Below are 20,300 nucleotides of genomic sequence, written 5' to 3' on the forward strand. Positions count from 1 at the left end.
GAGCAAGTGACTCAAACAGGGAGGGATTTGTTCAGCGTCATCATGTGACTCTGCAGCAGTCGTCAGGCCCCAGACCTCAGTTCAGTGTGCTTTAACATGACCCCAAGAACAGACATCTTAAGATAGTCCCTTATCACACCTAAGGGGTTGCTTTTGGCCACTTTAAACTTGAAGTTGTCAAGTCTTCTTTAGGGTATGTAGCAGCCTATTTTTTGGAAGAGTAACGACAATCTCTTAAGTCTAATTTTCTTACTCTGTGCCCACAAGGGAGACACAGGAACACTCAGTGACGGAGAAGCCTCAGTTCAGATTGTATCTGGGACAAATTATATCCTCAAAGTGCTGAAGAGGTTGAGAAACTTTGTCTGGGGGTTTTATTTAGCTTGGCAAGAGACACTCTAGAAAAGATCTTCCAGGCTAACAAGGCGGCTTCTCAGGTAAACACACTGGTGGTCTCCTCACATGAGGATATAGTTAAGGAGTCTTTTCTGAGTGGGTTCTTTGATGCCTGATTAAGTGATAACCTCTGCTGAAGTTTTTTCCACAGGTAGGGCACGTGAATGGCTTTTCGCCAGTGTGTGTTCTCTGGTGTCTGACCAGGTGGTCCCTCCGACTGAAGCTTTTCCCACATTCACCACACTGACAAGGCCTCACTGAGGCATGCCCTTTCAGATGCTTGGCAAACGTGGCATTGTGGTTGAAGCATTGTCCACACTCACTACAAAGAAATAGTTCCTCAGGAGCATGTGTTTTCTGGTGTGCCAGGTACTGCCTGTGATCATGGAAACCCTCTCCACATTCTGTACATAAGTAGGGTTTGTCTCCCAAGTGGACCCTTTGGTGTGTTGTTAGCACAGATTTTTGACTGAAGCTTTTGCCGCAAATTGTACAGAAGAATGGTTTTTCTCCTGTGTGTGTCCTCTGATGTCTTACAAGGTCTGAAGTCCAGCGGAAGTATTTCCCACAATCATCACATCTATAGGGTTTCTCAATAGATGGAGTTCTTTCAACCTGAATCACAGAGGAGGCCTCATTCACATTTTTCCGGTTCAGGGGGCGTTTGTAAGACACGCCAATCTTGTGAATCTTTTGATGCCTGGCAAGATGCGAGCTCCGTGTGTAACTTTTCCCACACTCCATACATTTGTAGGGTTTCTCTCCTGTGTGAGTTCTCAGGTGTCTAACCAGGTGCGAGTTACAAGTGAAGCTTTTCCCACATACAGTACAGTCATGATGTCTCCCTAATAAGGGGTGGAGAGGTATAGTTTCCTGAAGATTTGTCAAACTATTAACTTGAGAAATATTTGTATCAAATCTTCTTTCATTAAGTCTACCTGGATTATCTTCAAAGACTATTTCCCAATCAGGAGTTTGGTGAATTTCTTGATCTCCCAAAATAGACCTTTGAAAATCCTCCAAACTTAGATCTTCTTGCTCAAGAAACTCATCATCTTCACTCTGCTCTCCTGGAGAGAGAAGAGGGAACGTTACATGGGTAGTAATTGTGTCTTGCACACAATGGAAGAATGCTTTAAAAGTGTATGGCAGGGCAAAACAAGAGTAGACAGAAACCTTATTTTATAATTGAAGAGGTTGGGGAAGAAAGACTCAACTGAGAGCCTGCTAGATGCTTTCTTGCACATTATCTTATGCTGTCAGCAAGGCTTATTATGGAGTACCACTCTTCTTTCACAAAGGAGGTGATCAAAGATCATTGAATTAAGTGCATTATTTAGTAAGATGGCAGAGCTGCAATTCTAGATGTTTGCGTTTCCTACCCACCATTTCACAGTCCATGTCTCTCAAATGATGGGAGGGGTGAAGAAGAGGGAAAAAGAAGAATTTGGTTTTCAGGCAAGACAGCAGACGAACCAGTGAGGGGGGACCTACAAGGAGAGCACTGAGTAGAACAACTGCCACCTCAGGGTCTGTGCGATCCCTTTGCCATGCCTCACCTGTGTAGGTAAAACTCAGGATCTCAGTCTCTTGAGGTTCTTGAGGCTCTTGAATATCTTGGACCCAATACTCTTCTTCTCTAACTTGGGAGATTTCATTTAGCCTGGGGATTGGAAATGCTGCCCAAGAGAGGGAAAACAGGACATCAAGACTGGTTCAACAGGTCCCTATGTTTGCAGCAGATCCTGTCTGGTTTTGTTAGAGGAAATATACAGCCAGGCAGTGTATCACATTTTTAATCCCTTTAGGTTGAGCATTGCTAGCCAAATATTGCCTATCTTTTGCTTTTTTATATATTTTCACCTGTAACTCGGTAATTATTACACTGTTCCCTCTTTCTCCCATATTTAAGTACAGTGCCTCCAACTCCTAGGCCTGCTTGCTTATCTCAAACATTTGTAGGTCAAGCTATAGTTATCCTAAGACAGCTTTACTTCATTACAAGTGCCCAACCACTTTCTTCCCTTTTAGCTTGGAAGTACCCCCCTTCTGCAGCTAAGCTCTCACTATCACTGGGCTAAGCACAGAGGAGTCCCAGGCATACATGCTACAGTCTAATGGCCCTCAGCCTCTCTAATGGGGGAAAACCTGTACTCAAAACACTCCAGAAACACCTGAAGTTCCTTACACAGAGAAACCACAATTCCACAGTCTTCTTCCAAGACATATTCTCCATAGAATTCTTTCTGTGCTGGGTCTAGATCACTCCACTGGTCCTGGGAGAAGCATACAGCCATGTCTTTGAATGTTACCAGTCCCTGAAACAACACAAGGCTTCATTTAAAATTTAGATGCTTCCTTTAACCTCAATTATTTTGTTCCTGAAGGAAGGGTCATAAGGAGAGGAAGTACACACCCAGAGAACGAAAGCTCTCATGCAGGCTATGTAGCTCTTTCAGTATATGTGTTTTACACTCTGATGCTGTTGACGACGTTTACTGCACTGGTCCTGCTCTCGGCTGCCTGTCACCCCCTGCTTTCTACAACTCAGTAAGTATTACATTGCCACGTGTTACCCTTCTCTCCCATATTTAAGCACAGTATCTCTAATAAGAATCGGTCTATGTTCTTCTTGGGGGCATTGTTCAAAATATAATAACCTTAAAAGGCATAAAATATTCCTTATTTGCTGCTTTCATGATAGCTACATTTCTTTCAAATTCAACATTTCCAGGAAGTTTTCCTTAACTGACACTATCTAATAATCATTCTTATCATTTATAGGCTACATGGCAAAAACACAAAAGGCTTTTCTTCAACTAGACCAGGGTCCTCAAACCTTTTAAACAGGGGGCCAGTTCACTGTCCCTCAGACCTGTTGGAGGGCCGGACTATAGTTTTTTTTAAAAAACTATGAACAAATTCCTATGCACACTGCACATATCTTATTTTGAAGTAAAAAAATAAACGGGGCAAATGCACCAGGCGGGCTGGATCAATGTCCTCGGCGGGCCGCACTTTGAGGACGCCTGAACTAGACGATAGTCTCTGAATAGGGACTATGTCTTTCTATTCAGCCACAGAGCTTCATATCAGGGCTATTCACTGAACATCAGAGCTGAGTAAATGCAGACCACTGGAGAGACAGTAAATAACCAGTTTTTGCGAAGAGTGTATTATTCTTATAAATGGCCATCAAATGTACGCATTAAAAACAAGGAGTTAGTCCCTAAAAGAAAACCCATTTTGTTAGTTCCTCAGGCCAATAGCCAATCAAGTCTTAGAGGCTACAGAGTCAATGTATCTCAATGATGTACTTCCTCCTCTTTCCAGGCACCTGCCAAACTGAAAACCGAAACTAAAAAGAGTATGCAAATTTGCATTCTGTCTAACTTTTCTAGTATACAGGTTATTTATGCTCCATGGTTCTACATGCACCTTCTCTGTGGACTATCGAGACACTTGGACACACCTGTGATAAAGCAGTGAGAAGTGAGTCTCCAGTGTTCCTCACTTCAGGAAGGGCTGCGTCCTGGAGCACCGGAGCACCTAAGAAGAAACAATTACGGAGATCAGCAGCTCGCCGGTATCCCTGTAACCTTTAGTTGGAAGGTGGTATTCACTTCCATTGAGGGATTCAAAAACCTAGTCTGAGGATAGCTCAAGTCATCCAAAGCACCATCACCTGGAACAATAGCAAGCCAAGAGACTAAGCAAGAATATCACTGCTGAAACTTGGCCTTGTTTACGAGAGGCTGTAACTGGTACTGTCTCTCCTCGTAGCACCTTGGATTCTGTGATTTAGTATCATTATAATCTACCCAACCTCCTTGGGCGAAGAGCTCTCTACCTTCCCCTACCCCAGTCCTGTGGCTGAGGTTTCCCACCTCTCTCCTGTAGGGGCTGGAACTCCTCTTCAGGACAGGGGCTCTGTTCTTCTGGTGCCCCCAGATCTGGAATCTGTGTGGTCTCCTCATGGACTTCCATGGGGGTTGAGGTCTGTACAGGGTCTTGCACCTCATTTGGTGACTCAAGCTCGGCCCCAAGATGTACCAACTCCTCTGACAGGACTTCCTGGTCGTGAACATGGATGGTCACCTGGGAATGTCAATATCCAATCACCATGGAGTCTGGGGGAAGGCCCTGGCTGTCATCAGGGCATATGTCGGAGGAGCTGCCAATAGGAAAACTCCTGAAAGCACCCAGATGATGAACTCTAGTTCCAGTGAGCAGGCAAAGAGCTGAAGGCTGTCTTCACTAGGACAAGGTAGGGGCATGCAGATGGGACAGAACATTACTTTCTCACTTCCCTCAACCCTTCCCCTTAGTAAACCAGGAGTCTGAGTACCAACTCTCCCATTTCCACCTGTAACGCTTCTTGTTTGCTTCCATAGCTTCCTACCTTGGAAAAAGAATCTGCACCTGAAGGTCCAAGAAAATCCCTGAGAAATCACCCAATTCTTTCCCTAGCAACCTGGTCTAAATATCCAAAGAAGGGAAAACCAAAGCCATGACTCTTATGTGGCTGAGGCCTTGCAGATTGGCTCTAGGAAGGGGTTTCAAAACCTAGAAAGTCTCTCTTCTCTCTCTCTCTCTCTCTCACACACACACACACACACACACACACACACTCTTGTCCCATGGGATGCATAGACCTAAGAATAACCCAGAGGCAGAGCCAATTAAATGGAAAGGGTAACTTATAAGGACCTTATCACTCCTATACCCAAATCTAGCTTTCTAGCAATTCAGCCCCGCCACATCACACAGATCAGGACTCCTCCTCCTCACCCACCGCCTTGGTCTCCTGGGCTGTTTCTGCAAACCCTCCACCAATGTCACTGCCTCCTCTCCGCTTTCTGGTCGCTGGCCCCGAACCCAGCTTTGCAATTCTCCCGGCAGGACAGTGAGGAACTGTTCCAGCACAAGCAGCTCAAGGATCTGTTCCTTTGTCCGTCTCTCTGGCCTCAGCCACTGATGACAAAGTTCCCGGAGTCGAATGAGGGCGTCCCGAGGGCTTGCTGCTTCCTGGTAGCGAAATCGTCGGAAGTTCTGGTGTGAGGTCTCAAATATAGGATCATTCCCTTCTAAGACAGACTCTGGCCTACAGGAGAAATCATCTTCCAGTTTCACCATCAGAATCTCCTCTTCTTCCCAAAGGTCCTGGTCTTCTGGTTCTAAGATTGTAGCCATTTCCTGGCTCTCAACTCATTTCACACCATCTAGAGCTCCGGTCACACCTCTGGTCTCTGGCTGGGCACTTCAAGGGGATTTTACAAAAGGACCTGGAGCAGAGGGAAAAGACGACAGTGTCAGCAGCACACAATTCTACACAGAGACAGGAGCTCAGTTATATTCTCTCCATCCATATGCTTCCTCTAGTAAATGCTTTTCCTCCCATCTATTTGTTGTAAAAAATATCTGATTGGGATTGGGATTCCTGAGGGCATACTGCCCGCTTTCCTGGGCGAGGTAGGCTCCCTTATGAAACCTAGGCACCTAGAAGGAAAACAGCTAAGAGGAAAAACACTCATAATGACCTGCTAAGAAATCTGATCATGGTATATTTATATACATGCACACCTACAATTTACATATATTATTAGCCTATATAAGCTGAGAAAAAACAGACCAAGAGGGTTGTGAAATACACAGGACAGAGTACATTCTGACCTGAATCACAGTATCGTTGTGAAGTGGGAACTCAGATTCGAGAGGTAGGTTACATGAAAAAATGAAAATAAACCCAGCCACTTACAGCGTCTGGCATGCAAACATCCAACAAAGCATCTTTCATTTCATGAAGAGATCTTTAATCGGATGACCCACAAACCCGCACACCCAAAGGTTCAAACGTAAACTCCCAAACCTACCCCCAGCTCCACATGGAACCCTGTTTTGCCTGGTATTATCACTAAAGTAAATACCCTTTGTAGTCCTTGGATTGAATGCTGATCGTTCTCCATTGCTGCAAGCTCATTAAGTCAATTTACCTAAGTCTCTGGAAGAGTTCCCTAGTCTTCCTTCTCATAGACTGCTTTAGCTTCAGCCATAGTTTCTTAACTGGGATCCGGACAGTACTTAACTGTAAGCCCCAAAACTGCCTTTTGAACTTTTGCAAATTACAGCAGCACATCCTTCTTCTGGAGATTCGGATTCAGTCAAACTGGACAATGGTATCTTTAGAACTGCCACATGTGGCTTTGCTATGTCTCCCAGGTGGAGAAGCAATGACTATGCCAGGTTAAGAGCGAGTCCTAAAGTCAGACTGTCTGTGTTTGAATGCTGCTTCTCATGGGTTTGTGGGCAAATTTGTCTTCTCCCCATAAGTCTCAGCTCTCCACTTAGAAGATAAAGGGAATAACAGCATTTACCTTACAGGATCACTCTGAGTTACAGGATCACTCTGAGTTACAGGATTACTATGACTTACAGGATCACTATGAGTTACAGGATCACTATGAGTTACAGGATCACTATGAGTTACAGGATCACTATGAGTTACAGGATCACTATGAGTTACAGGATCACTATGAGTTACAGGATCACTATGAGTTACAGGATCACTATGATTTACAGGATCACTATGACTTACAGGATCACTATGACTTACAGGATCACTATGAGTTACAGGATTACTATGAGTTACAGGATCACTATGAGTTACAGGATCACTATGAGTTACAGGATCACTATGAGTTACAGGATCACTATGAGTTACAGGATCACTATGAATTACAGGATCACTATGAGTTACAGGATCACTATGAGTTACAGGATCACTATGAGTTACAGGATCACTATGAGTTACAGGATTACTATGAGTTACAGGATCACTATGAGTTACAGGATTACTATGAGTTACAGGATTACTATGAGTTACAGGATCACTATGAGGTAAATGTATTAATAGCTGTCACACCAGCAATAATTATCTCTCTAAATCATAGGTCCAATCATTCCACTTAGTATTTATAAACTGTTAACTTCTTTGCGTTGATTGGACCAATGATAAATCCTTGACGTGGAATGTGAAGATCTTCACAAATCAATCTCCAATATATTTTCAAGATTTATATCATACATTTTTCTCTGCTAATCCCACTAGTGACTTTTCCGTCCTCTACCTCTATCCCTCCAACACGGAACCCTCCCTCTCCTGTCCCCATCCAGCAGTGCATGGTGCTCCTATTTCCTCACAGGCTCCCCTGTTCATTCCCATTATTTAAAGTTTAGGTCCCCATCAGTTCTCATTGGGATTACAGCAGCTGCTTCCAAATGGGACTTACCTGCTTCCAGATTTTATGATCAAGTTCATAGTACCACCCAAAGGAGTTTGCGTGGCAAATCTGGCTCCATTAGGTGCCACTGAGTCAGTTGCGACCCATAGTGACCCTACACAAAACGAAACACTACACGGGCCTATGGCTGAGCCCATGTTGCAGCCACTGTGTCAGTCCGTCTTGTTGAGGGGCTTCCTGTTTCACTGCCCTCCACGTTACCAAACATGATGTCCTTCTCGTTCCCATTTAAAAACCCTGTTCTCAATCACTCTGCCTGGTAGGTGAAACACAAACCTCTAAATATTAATATAATGGGTTGACTTTCATTTTATACCCTTTCATCTACCACACATGCATGTGCATTCATGACAAGAATACAAAACTGCTCTGTTTTTTAGTTTTTGAAATACCATATACACTTGAGTATAAGCCAACTCGACTATCAGCCAAGGCACCTAATTCTACCACAAAAACTGCATAAAAATTGTGCTGGTAAACACACAACTTTCCTCTAGTTCTTAAATGCTTCCTCTCTCCACCCAGTCCCCCAACTATCATGATCCCAATTCTACCTTACAAATCCGGCTAGAGCAGAGGATGTACACTGGTACAGATAGGAACTGGAAACACAGGGAATCCAGGGCAGATGATCCCTTCAGGACCAGTGGTGAGAGTGGCAACACTGGGAGGGTGGAGGGAAGGTGGGGGTAAAAAGGGGGAACTGATTACAAGGATCTACATATAACCTTCTTCCTGGGGGACAGACAACAGAAAAGTGGTGAAGGGAGACGTCGGACAGGGCAAGAGATACCAAAATAATAATAATTTATAAATTATCAAGGGCTCATGAGGGGGGAACAGAGAGGGAGGGTAAAAATGAGGAACTGCAGTACACAGTGAGAGTGTGGCCATTTTGGGTGTGTCTCCAGTTGACAAAGGACACAAGGGACACTTCCACATAACAAGTCAGGGAGCCACCTACCTTGTCTTTGCAAAGGTAGGCCGGCCGCCCCTAGATTGGAGAAACAACCAGCCCTGCTCTCTGGGTCATGCCTGTGGTTGTGATCTTTGTATTCAGTTTCCCCACCACCCGGGACCAAGGTTGGCATTGCTTCTCCAGTGGCAGGCACTGCTGTTGTGGCTTCCTGGAAAGTGTTCTTGGAATGGAGTGTTGATGGTGGGTGCTGCCTTACGACAGAAGACAAGACCGTCCCTGTGGTGAGGCCGCCTTCCACGAAGGATGCCTCCCCCCTGCCCTGGAGAACTAGCCTGGACTCTAGAGGTTCACTTCTGTTCCAGGGTCTCTGATGAAGCAGTCATTCTGTTGATGCAGCAGTCTATTAACCTGGATCTCTGTGCTACAAATTTTATTATAAAATAAACCGACCTTTCTGAGAAAAAAAAATGAGGAGCTGATACCAAGGGCTCAAGTAGAAAGCAAATGTTTTGAGAGAGATGAGGGCAACAAATGTACAAATGTGCTTTACACAATGGATGTATATATGGATTGTGATAAGAGTTGTACGAGCCCCCAATAAAATGTTCTTTTTAAAAATGTGCTGAAAAACTCGGCTTATACATGAGTATACACGGTACTTATTTTTGAATCACCACTATTCTTTGTTAGGTTTAAGTTTATTTATCCTTTAGGACAGCTCAGGATTCTTGCCTTACATTTCTGACTGATTCCATTCCCTGTACCCATATGCCAAGACTTCAAACTAACCCTTTGCTGACAATTTGCATTTTCATCCTAAGTACTGTGGATCCTACAGATGTAATATGAGATCTTGTTAGAATGTAGATTCTGATTCCAGATATCTGGGTTGAAAATGCAAATAGTGAGCAAGGGAGTTAGTCCAGAAGGAAGCAGTTGGAAGCCCTGGCTTAGACAGTTAGAAATTGCTGAAGTTGTACACTGGTACATATGGGGGCTGGAGGCACAGGGAATCCAGGGTGGATGATACCTTCAGGACCAGGGGTGTGAGGGGCGATGCTGGGAGAGTGGAGGGTGAGTGGGTTGGAAAGGGGGAACTGATTACAAGGATCCGCATGTGACCTCCTCCCTGGGAGATGGACGGCAGAGAAGGGGGGGAAGGGAGACTCCGGATAGGGCAAGATAAGACAAAATAACAATGTATAAATTACCAAGGGCACATGAGGGAGGAGGGAGCGGGGAGGGAGGGAAAAAAAAAAAAGAGGACCTGATGCAAAGGGCTTAAGTGGAGAGCAAATGCTTTGAGAATGATTGGGGCAGGGAATGTATGGATGTGCTTTATACAATTGATGTATGTATATGTATGGATTATGATAAGAGTTGTATGAGCCCCTAATAAAATGTAAAAAAAGAAAAGAGGAGAAAAAAAAATGATTAGGGCAAAGAATGTACAAATGTGCTTTATACAATTGATGTATGTATATGTATAAAATTGCTGAAGTGTGTCCATACCGTTGCACCCGCCACATGACATAGCCATGCTTTATTTTTTCTGAGAAAATCCTTGAAAGCAGGACTGTACCTTTCATCAACTTCCAACACCTATAATCAAGGGCACAATAAATGTGCTGGAATGGATCGATCTTCACACCAAGTTTACTTCCTACTCTAGAAAGAAAAGCATTTTTTTATATCAGTTTCTTTTTTTCTCTTTCTAAAAAAGTCTTGTCTATTTCCCCTTCTTTCTAAGTCATCTTTCTCCGTCTCTGTCATTGCCTTGATTGAGCCACCAGGACCCCCATTTACTGTACAAATATCAGTATCCGAGGCAGAACTTGGCCATGTTTGGGTACCTTATTTACAATGTAAATAAAGTAGATTGTGCTGTAACCCAAGTCTGCCGTCAACTTAGTTGCCCTTTCCTTTTCTCAATGTGTCTGTCCTTAAGAACGGTTCTACAATGACACACAAAAGCCAAGTAAGAGGACGTGGCATGGAGAACGTTAAGAAGGCCAGAAAGAATGCAATACTTGGTCCCGTTGGGTATTAAAACCGTATTTACAGAGATGCTTAATAAGCCTAGGACTGGGTAGACCTTGTGAGCTAGATTCATTAACGCCCCAAATGAGTATGTTCATTAGACATTCACAGGATTGATGAAGAAATGTGGAAAATGCAAGGCTTTTATTTAATCTTCAGCCCATGTGTCTCTGTCCCTCATCTCAAGGTTTCACATGCTTTCTAAGGCCATAACTCAGGTCCTTCACAAGAGAAAATCACAATGGAAGGTATTGGATCCTTAATCATAAAATGCAACTAGTTAGGGAAATCCTAACTAGTAGGTCCTAACCGATGATTTGTAACAAGGCATCATCTACCTAGTGGGCAGAGAAAAAGTAAAGACAGGCTGCCTCTTAATTGGCAGATAATTGATCTTCAAATGAAAACTGTGTCAGGATCAGGGCAGAAAGTATGTATAAGGATGTCACTGAGGATAAATGTAAACAATAAAAACAAAACTTGTTTTTAAAAGAACAAAATTAAGTTTGTTTTCAATTAAAATGCTTTTTTATAGTTATGGACCACCAGCATAACAGGCAATGTTGGAATAGTAGATAGTTCTGCCGACTTTTTAAAGATGTGTAAACCTGGATAAATCACATTAACTCATCTCTAAAATGAAAAAAAACAGAGGATAATTATCTATAAGCAGGGAGTAGGATCAAATTTTTGAGAAATAAAACAGCTTTTTGATGGTGTTAAAGTTTTAAGTATAACAAGGATAAAAAGCTCCTTCTTTGTTAGTAGTACATATTTTTCAATTTAAGAACACGTAATAAATCTTGAGACAAAAAATAGACACATCATCTGGATGAGGGAAACCATTAGCATGAGGTTAACACACGGTCAAAGGGTTCTAAACAACTTCTTTACTCAGTATTTAAACCATAATTCATGAAGCTAAGATAATGAGGGGGATTTAGTCAAGAGTTGAGAAAGGTAAGAGGCCAAATATAGATTTTAAGAGGCCAGAATTAAATTTCTGGTCAACTTAATCATATTGGTTAACCTCCAACAGGAAACTAAACATCTAAACTTGAGGGGATGTTACTCAGAAACAGTTACTAGGCCAAAACAATTTATATACCTCAGTTTAAAATAGAACATCACAAAAGAATCTGAAGGGGGACTGGGGGGTGGGGGGTAGGGACAGGACCACGGGGCATTACACCTGCCACTCATCTTGATGAGGGCAACAACTCCCAGTCAGAAGCTCAGATGTGCTCTGCTACAATAAACACGGTCACTGCCGGTCACGTGGGTTACGGGAGCCTTCAGTTCATGGAAAAGAATATAAAATGAGAAATGCAGTCTGGCCTAAGGCAAAGGTATGGCTGACAGAGAACAATAATTAACCCAAAGTTATTTGCTGTGTTCTCACATACAATTAACATCTACTGTCAAACATGCCCTGCTGTATGCCCAGAGGACTTCTGCCTTTGCCAAAGGCCCCCTTGCTTATGAGGAGATAAAGGATGGACCGAGTCTGTTGAACTAGAGGATCTGAAGGTGCTCCAGGTACTCACTGCAGACTGAATCAAGATCCAAAGTACGAGTAAGCCCATGATGTGCCACTCTTGCTTTGGGCATAGTTTAGTGTCAGTGTAACACCGGAAGATTACTTTCTGAGGGCATCTTCGTCTTTATAGTCTAGTACTCGGGCTTTGTTGGTGGAAAAGGTGCTTAATGAAGGGGTGTTGACTAAGCTATTTCTATGACCTAAATGTAGCTGTTGGAGACACCGAAATACTAAAATCAGTGGGCATCAAAGTCTTCTTGGTAATCAACATCCACAGAAAGAGCCACAGGAACTTGGCATTAGTGTTCATTCACTTGGGAATATTACAAATGTTCTGTTTGGCATGATTAATGGAATAAAACTGACTCAATGGCTATCTTTCATTCCACAAATATCAATTAAGCATCAGTTATGTGTTGTACACTATTCTAGGGCCCTGGGCAGAGAGATGAAATAAGCGCTATCTCTGACTTAAAGGGAATTTTCAGCAATACTAAGGCTTCAGAAAGAGCACAGGTGGAGTAGTGGGTTATGTGTTGGGCTGCTAACTTCAAGGTCGGCAGTTTGAAACCATGAGCCACTCTGCAGGAAAATGATAAGGCTTTCTATTTCTGTAGTATTATAGTCTCAGAAACACACAGGGGCAGGTCTGTCTATAGGGTCTCTGAGTCAGTATTGACTCAATGGCAATGAATGAGTAAAGGTTTCAGAGCAAAAATGGCAGGGGAGGGGGAAGGACATCTAGTCTACGGTGGAACCTAGAATATGATCACAATAGGAAGCTATTATCAAAAGAATTAAGACAAACATGGGAAATTTTCTTAAGTGGGAATCTTAAATTTGTCAGAAGATAAAGTCATATTCAGCGTTTGTTTTCGTTGGGGGGCATGCCTCCTTAGTTTTACAAATGAAAGAACTCAGATCTAAGAGATTAAATATTCCACTCAAGTGTATATAAGGATGAATTTTTTTTAAAGGGGGTCTTTTTAAAGTTACAGAAAATGAATATCATGAAAAATCAGTACAGTGATTTCACAATTTTCTTATACCCATGTTAACTTGCACTAACTTGTTATATAGTATGTCTGAACATCTAGTTTGAGGCACTAAGAAGGATAAACCATCAGTTTGAAAAGAGTCTCTATCAGAGCAACATAAATTCAGCTAACATTGAAGCAAGAACAAGCATCATACTTATAATGAGCTTAGTTGGACGAAGGTGAAATCACCAATGTTCCATAAAAAGTTTATGGGACTCCCTCAATACAAGAACACTTTGTTCTATTAAACTGGCATTCTATGATGCTCACCTTCCCGACATGATTGCTGATGACAAAAATGGGTGCATACGCAAACATGGTGAAGAAAGCTGATGGTGCCTGGCTATCAAAAGATATACCTTCTGGGGTCTTAAAGACTTGAAGGTAAACAAGCGGCCATCTGGCTCAGAAGCAACAAAGCCCACATGGGAGAAGCACACCAGCCTGTGTGATCACGATCATGAGGTGTGAAAGGGATCAGGTATCAGGCATCAAAGAACAAAAAATCATTACCACTGTGAATGAGGGAGAGTGCAGATTGGGGACCCAAAACCCATCTGTAGGCAACTGGACATCCCCTTACAGAAGGGTCTTAGAGAGGCAACGAGCCAGTCTAGTGTATCAATGATGAAACATACAACTTTCCTCAAGTTCTTAAATGCTTCCCCCTCCCCACGCCCCACCACTATCATGATCCCAATTCTACCTTACAAATCTGACAAGAGCAGAGGATGTACACTGGTATAGATAGGAACTGGAAACACAGGTAATCCAGGACAGATGATCCCTTTAGGACCAGTGGTGAGAGTGGCAATATTGGGAGGGTGGAGGGAAGGTGGGGTAGAAAGAGGGAACCAATTACAAGGATCTACATATAACCTCCTCCCTGGGGGATGGATAACAGAAAAGTGGGTGAAGATGAAGGGAGATATTGGACAGGACAGGACAAAATAATAATAATTTATAAATTATCAAGGGTTCATGAGGAAGGGGGGAGTGGAGAGGGAGGGTAAAAAAATGTGGAGCTGATACCAAGGGCTCAAGTAGAAAGCAAATGTTTTGAGAATGATTAGGGCAACCAATGTACAAATGTGCTTGGCACAATGGATGGACGTACGGATTGTGATAAGAGTTGTAGGAGCCCTCAATAAAATGATTTAAAAAAACAAAAATATCCCCAAAGTTTATGGGGACAATGCCCCAAAGAAATCAGTACTTCACAAATGAATGACTTGTTTTAACAAGTAATAAGGTGATGCTGAGGTGATAAGGACAGCAGCAGACTCTCTACTCTAATTCGAATAGACGATTTATTTAGTTCATGTCTAATTGAGGAGGACCAATAATTAACAGTTGAAACAGTAGCTGAAACCACAGAATTGACTCAATTTACAAAATTCTGACTGCAAAATTAGAGGAGAGCAAACTTCCCACTGGATGGTTGCCAAAACTGTGGTGTCCACATCAAGTGTAGGCAAGAGAAGAGCTTTCCTGGGGAATGTTGAAAACGTAGAATCAAGATCCTGAAGCATTTCTTGGAAGTGATGTAACAGGAAATGAAACATCACTTTACCAGCATGATCCTAAAGACAAGGCACAATCAAAGCAATGCCTACAAAGAGGTGGAAGTGGTCCAGTCAAAGCAAAATCAGTATGGAGCAAGGCCTGCTACAGTTGTTTGGGATGCTCATGTTCTGGTGGCATAGTGGGTTGTGCTTTGGGGTGCTAACTCCAAGGTCAGCAGTATGACACCACCAAACCCTCTGTGGGAGAAAGATGAGGCTTTCTCCTCCCGTAGAGATTCGTAATCTTGGAAACTCACAGGGGCAGTTCTACTGTCCTATAGGATCACTGTAAATTGAAGTCAACGCAGTAGCAGCGAGTTTGGTTTTGGGCAAAGCATTTTGCTTGTTGCCTAGGGGAGGTAATTGACTTAAAATTGACTTGATAGCAGTGTTCTGTTTTGTTTTTGCTTAACATCTGCTTATTATGAGTGTTATGAAAAGTTAGATAAAGCGTTAGCAGTAAGACTCCCAGGAAAGTTCTACCACAATCCTTTTTCCACCATAACACTGTCTCTACTAATCAAATGGGCAATTTTGGGGCATTTCTGTTGATAAATCATTAGGCATCCACTTTGTAGTACTGATTTGCCTTTTTCTGACTTGTTTCCTAATCTTAAAAAAAAATCTTTTAAGGGCATCCACTTTTCTTGAGTCAATATTGTAAAAACAACTGCATTGATGTGGCCAACTTCTCAAGAGCCTTAGGTCTTTAGGAATGGCTGGTACCATCACCCGTACAAGTGTATTGGACTTGATGGAACTTGGGTTGAGAAACAAAGTTTATATTTTCCCACAAATGTTCTGAAGTCTCCTTGAATTGCTCGTTTCAGCAGAAAAATCCTCAACTACAGGTACTGATTCCTAAAGCTCTGCAGGGTCAGTAGCAAGGGGCTTGAGGAAAGGTAGTTCTTCTCAAGTGAGGAGTCTGTCTGAAGCACGAATTCTCAAAACCAACACCGGAAGATTCTGAGAAACCCTGGGAATAGGCCACAAAGTATCAGGCAAGTACAGAGGTCTCCAAACCTTTCTAGTGCTTATGTTGTGTACATACTCAGAACCCACATTTTTAACAAGATTTCCATCTTAACAGCATTCTCACATACAAGAGAATCACCGGCAGGGTCTGATTCAGCTTATCTGAGGTAGAAAGGAACATTTGGGCAAGTGCATGAACTGGAGGAATGGTTCTGTTCAAGGTCAGCTGCTTAGCTGAAGAAAGATGTGGCGGTTTACCTTTGTAAATCCTACAAGGCAGTTCTACTCTGTTCTATAGGGCCACTCTGAGTCAGCATAGACTCAGAAGCAAAAGGGGTTGCTAACGTGAGGGCAATAAAAGCAGAAAGAGTCTAGGATTGTCTTATGCCTGTGACAAAGGAGTAGAGAAAGAAAACAATGTGGTAAACCTGTGATTGGCCTCATCTGCATAAGGTGCCATGCCCCAGGGATGCTGCACTGTGTCTCAACTTTGCTTTCCTATTGTTTCCATCTTGACATCCTGTTAAAATTCCTGATGGACTGACAAACCTTTGCTGCCTTCCATTTAGAAGTTAAGATTAGTCCATTTTGATCTGAAGGCAGAGCTCAGCTAACAATACCAAAACATGGCCGTGCAGGGTTTAGCTGAAGCATCCAGTACTCTGCTCCCCCTTTGTTCTTATCTCAGTTCTGTTAGAATTCACCACGCTGCTTCCCGTCAGATGGTCAAGATGAACCCATCTCTGCTTTAAGGCAGAAACTCAGCTAGAGACCTCCAGCTAGCATTTGGATGCACTCCTCCAAGCAAAGAGAACAATCTGAGGAGCAGAGTCCTAACTCAGAATGCAGAGTGCTTCAGAAGACATGCCTCCCTGGCTCCCAATGCACTGTCTATAAAAGATCCCTTAACCTATTGCTCTTGGAAGCAAATTTTGATGAACCCAGCCATGTCTTTCTGGATACTACACCAAAACTCAAACTCACTGACATCCACTCAATGCAGACTCAAAGCGACCCTATAGGGCACAGTAGAACTGCCCCTGTGAGTTTCTGAGACTGTAACTGTTCATGGGGTAAAAAGTCCCATTTTTCTCCCAAGGCGTAGCTGGTGGCTTCAAACGGTGCACCTTGTAGATTGCAGCTCCACTGGTACACACTCCGCCACCAGGGCTCCTTCCTGGATACTAATATTCAATAATAATTCTCACACTCCCTTCTGCCTGTCTCATGAATGGTTTCCTTTAGACAGCATGGCTGAATCACCTACTTGGTGTGAACATAGTGCCCCTCACATTACAGTAAACCTTGTTGTGCCCCTGCCACGACTTTTCCCCCTAGTACAGTATATAAAGTGCAAAGGTGTGCACAGCTGGAGAAGAAAGGGGGAAGCACCATGAATCCCAGGCGTGTGGTCCTGGGAGAATGAACTCCCTTCTGTCCATACACTGCCTTCTCTCTTCTAGACACAAAAAGTGATCCAAGGCAAATGGCCACAAACTACCTGCTCTGCCCTACACTTCCGACCACAAGCCTCCCATGGCTGTGCCACAACCTTCTGAAAGTGGCTTTCTGCATGGTCTATGCAGCAGCTCGGAAGACAGACTGGGAACATGAAGGACTCCACTACCATTCCTTGGGGCTTCTGTGAGGCTGCCCTGCGTGTCACCTGCAGACTGCCAACAAAGAAAACCCAACACTTCGAAGCTTTGGCCTTTAAGTGACCGACTGCATGTGACGCTGCTCCACAAAACCAAGATGGCTCAAGAAATGCTGGGTCTCCCTGATACAGAAACCAAGGCAGACAAAGTTAATTATGCAACTAACATCCAGAGAAATAAAACCAGGACGCACAGCGTAGCCACGGGCAAACAAAATAACTAGTCAAGACAGAAGCAGGGGCTTCGCCCGCCTGCTGCAGGCACCGGCGACATTCAGACAGTGACAACACAGGCTGAGGGAGCAGGGGCGGGGAGGTGCCAGTGCAGACAGCAGCCGCTGGCTGGAGGGGAAGCTGGGAGCTGTCAGCTGGAACAGGCACCGGCGGCAACCGCGGGCGGTGCAGCGGGGAGTGCGTTACAGAGTTGGCGGGGGCAGACTCGGGGCTGGACGAAGTGTGCTCGGTGGGGGAGGCGGGCAATCTATGGGCAGTTTGGGGCCATCTATGTTGCGCGGCGGGAAATATGGGGGCCTGGACCACTCCTCCCTCGTCCCTGTGGGCGAAGGGGCGGAAGCAAGTGGCAGCTCGAGTTAACTGCGTCTCGGAAGGCTTCAGGGGGGTGGAGGGAGGAGGCTGGGACGGGGAGGGCGCCTCGAGCGCAGCCCAGTCCCCGGAATCTCTGGCTCCCGCTACCAGTAGACATGGAGACCACGACGCCGCAGGCCTCTCACTACAAGGCCGCCGCCGCCGCCTTTCCCAGCACGGCAGGTTCCCGGAGGCTCTCGGGGGGCCGGGTCTCCAGACCTCGTCCTCCTCCCCTGCCCAACCCAGCCCTGCCCGGGCCGGCCCTGCCAGCACTCACGGCTCCGAGCGCCTGGGCGGCTTCTCCCCGGCCGGCCGAAGCTGCGCCGCTGGATCCGAGCTGCGCGGTGCCCAGCGAGTCGGAACACGTGGGGCATTTACGGCCGGAACCGGAAGCGGCCGCTGGCCCCGCCCCCTCACTGCGCCGGAGCCTTTCTAGGCTCTGGGAGGTTTGGCACTTTGTGCAAAAAGAATCTCTTCGTATCTATCCGGTCTCTGCAGAGAATAAATGAGCACTGGGCTCTTCCTTTTACACACATACTCTGCTGACTCCTTCTTTTCCTGCCCCTCCCCCCTCTCTTGTGAGTGTACCTTTACATGTTTCTTTGTTTCTTTTGCACGGTCGGCCCTTAAAGAATAGTAGAAAGAAAAGCAGCTTTACGTTTGATTGGCCAGATGCAAGACCATTATTTCCACCTCTCAGAACCTCCATGTCCGTGCTGTCCAATAAAGGTGATAATACAGCTTCTCAGAGAATTAAATGATAATTATTGCAAATAAACGGATCAGTTCACAATTGAAGCCCAGTAAGACTTTCGTTTAAATGTACTCATTGCACTTTGTTTTTCTTAGAAGAGTTCATTTCTTCACTTTGCGACTGACGTCCTTGATTTCAAGATCTAGGTACAACAACAACAAGCAAACAGACAACTTTAACTTACATGGCTGCTAATGGAAAGAATGGGAATTCGAGTCCCCTCAGGGACCTGGCATACAGACCTGGTGATCTGTTTCAGAAAAACCAGCCGTAGAAAACCCTCTGGGCAGGAATACTACCGTGACTCTCATGGGACCCTCATGACTCAAAAGTAGCTGGTTTCGTTTGTTCATGTTTTTATCGATGTGCCGACTTTTCTGCCTTTGCCTTGCTTTTCGCTTTGTGCTTTCTGGGTGCCTTCTCTCCCCTGTCTTCCATCTTGTATTTTCAAATGACACTTTGCTGGGTTCCATTGGCCATGTTTTGAATGCAAGATATTTATCATTTGTGGTGGAGGGAGGAGAATAAAAAGTTCATGTAAGTTTATTATGTGCTAAAACTTTCTACTATATCTCATTGAATATTTTAAAATAATAAGTGCATAAATCATATAGAAACACATGAGAGATTGATGATAGAAAGCCTGCAGGAAGAGTGAAGGAAACAGGGCAGTGGCGGGAAACATTGGGAAATCTGGAAGGGGGATCTCAACAACCTGAGAAAATCTCATTTTAAGCCTGCAGGCATCAGACCCCTAGGCTGATCCTAAACTCTAAGGCCATGAAACCCAACACTCTTTGCTAAATTTTCATGCTTACTTCCCTGCTCATGTCAGGCAAGATCCAGCCGAGGGGGAGAGCCTGACCAGTTTTTATGACTGGACCTGAGAAATAGGATCAGCCCTGGGATTGGTCCGTTCACAACCTGGAGATCAACAGGCCAAGTACTCCACACCTGATTACAACCCCTAGAAACAGTTCACCCAGCTGCAACCCACTCAAGTTCCCACCTGCGGTGTCAGGTGCGTTTCATTCCTTTCCAAATAAGCTCTGATTTCTGATCGCCATATTTTGTTCTGGGAGTCCATTCTTTGGTTCTCGAGAGAGACCAAGGGTCCCTGGACACATCAGGCAGTTGTAACACATACACTCAGCATTTAGAGTATTTCCAACCACACTCCTGCTGTAAAGTCAATTCAGACCTTACATTTGTGAGACAGTACACCTTTATAGGCGTGTGAAGTGGTTGGTGGGATTGAACGATTGCCCCTAACCCACAGTTCCACCAGGGATCCTTTTAAAAAATCATTACCATTTTTCATCCAATGCAACACATCTTCTCATTTTAATTTATTATTTATTGGGGGCTAATACATATATCATATCAAACTATAGTTAAATCACATCAAGCAGTTTTTAAAACTCATTTTATTAGGGGCTCATGCAACTCATCACAATCTATACATACATCAATTGTGTAAAGCACATTTGTACATGCATTGCCCTCATCATTCTCAAAACATTTGCTC

At 44.1% G+C, this 20,300-nt stretch overlaps 1 protein-coding gene across 2 annotated transcripts; it reads right to left on the minus strand.

Annotated features, from left to right (window-relative positions):
- Window positions 1-357: 357 nt before the first annotated feature.
- Window positions 358-18,398, minus strand: ZNF202 (zinc finger protein 202). 2 transcript variants are annotated; one of them, XM_075546741.1, is made up of 7 exons: window positions 18,296-18,398; window positions 5,188-5,681; window positions 4,284-4,494; window positions 3,869-3,945; window positions 2,585-2,714; window positions 1,956-2,075; window positions 358-1,466 (listed from the first exon to the last, which is right to left on the minus strand). In XM_075546741.1, exons 2-7 carry the CDS (start codon window positions 5,587-5,589, stop codon window positions 475-477), a joined length of 1,932 nt encoding a protein of 643 aa, XP_075402856.1. In that variant the 5' UTR covers window positions 5,590-5,681; window positions 18,296-18,398; the 3' UTR covers window positions 358-474. The 2 variants fall into 2 exon arrangements, with proteins under 2 accessions (XP_075402856.1, XP_075402858.1); XM_075546743.1 differs by lacking the exon at window positions 18,296-18,398 and having other exon boundaries at window positions 5,192-5,319.
- Between the last annotated feature and the right edge of the window lie 1,902 nt (window positions 18,399-20,300).

This window comes from Tenrec ecaudatus, chromosome 4, assembly GCF_050624435.1.
Source record: "Tenrec ecaudatus isolate mTenEca1 chromosome 4, mTenEca1.hap1, whole genome shotgun sequence".
Classification (NCBI taxonomy): Eukaryota; Metazoa; Chordata; class Mammalia; order Afrosoricida; family Tenrecidae; genus Tenrec; species Tenrec ecaudatus.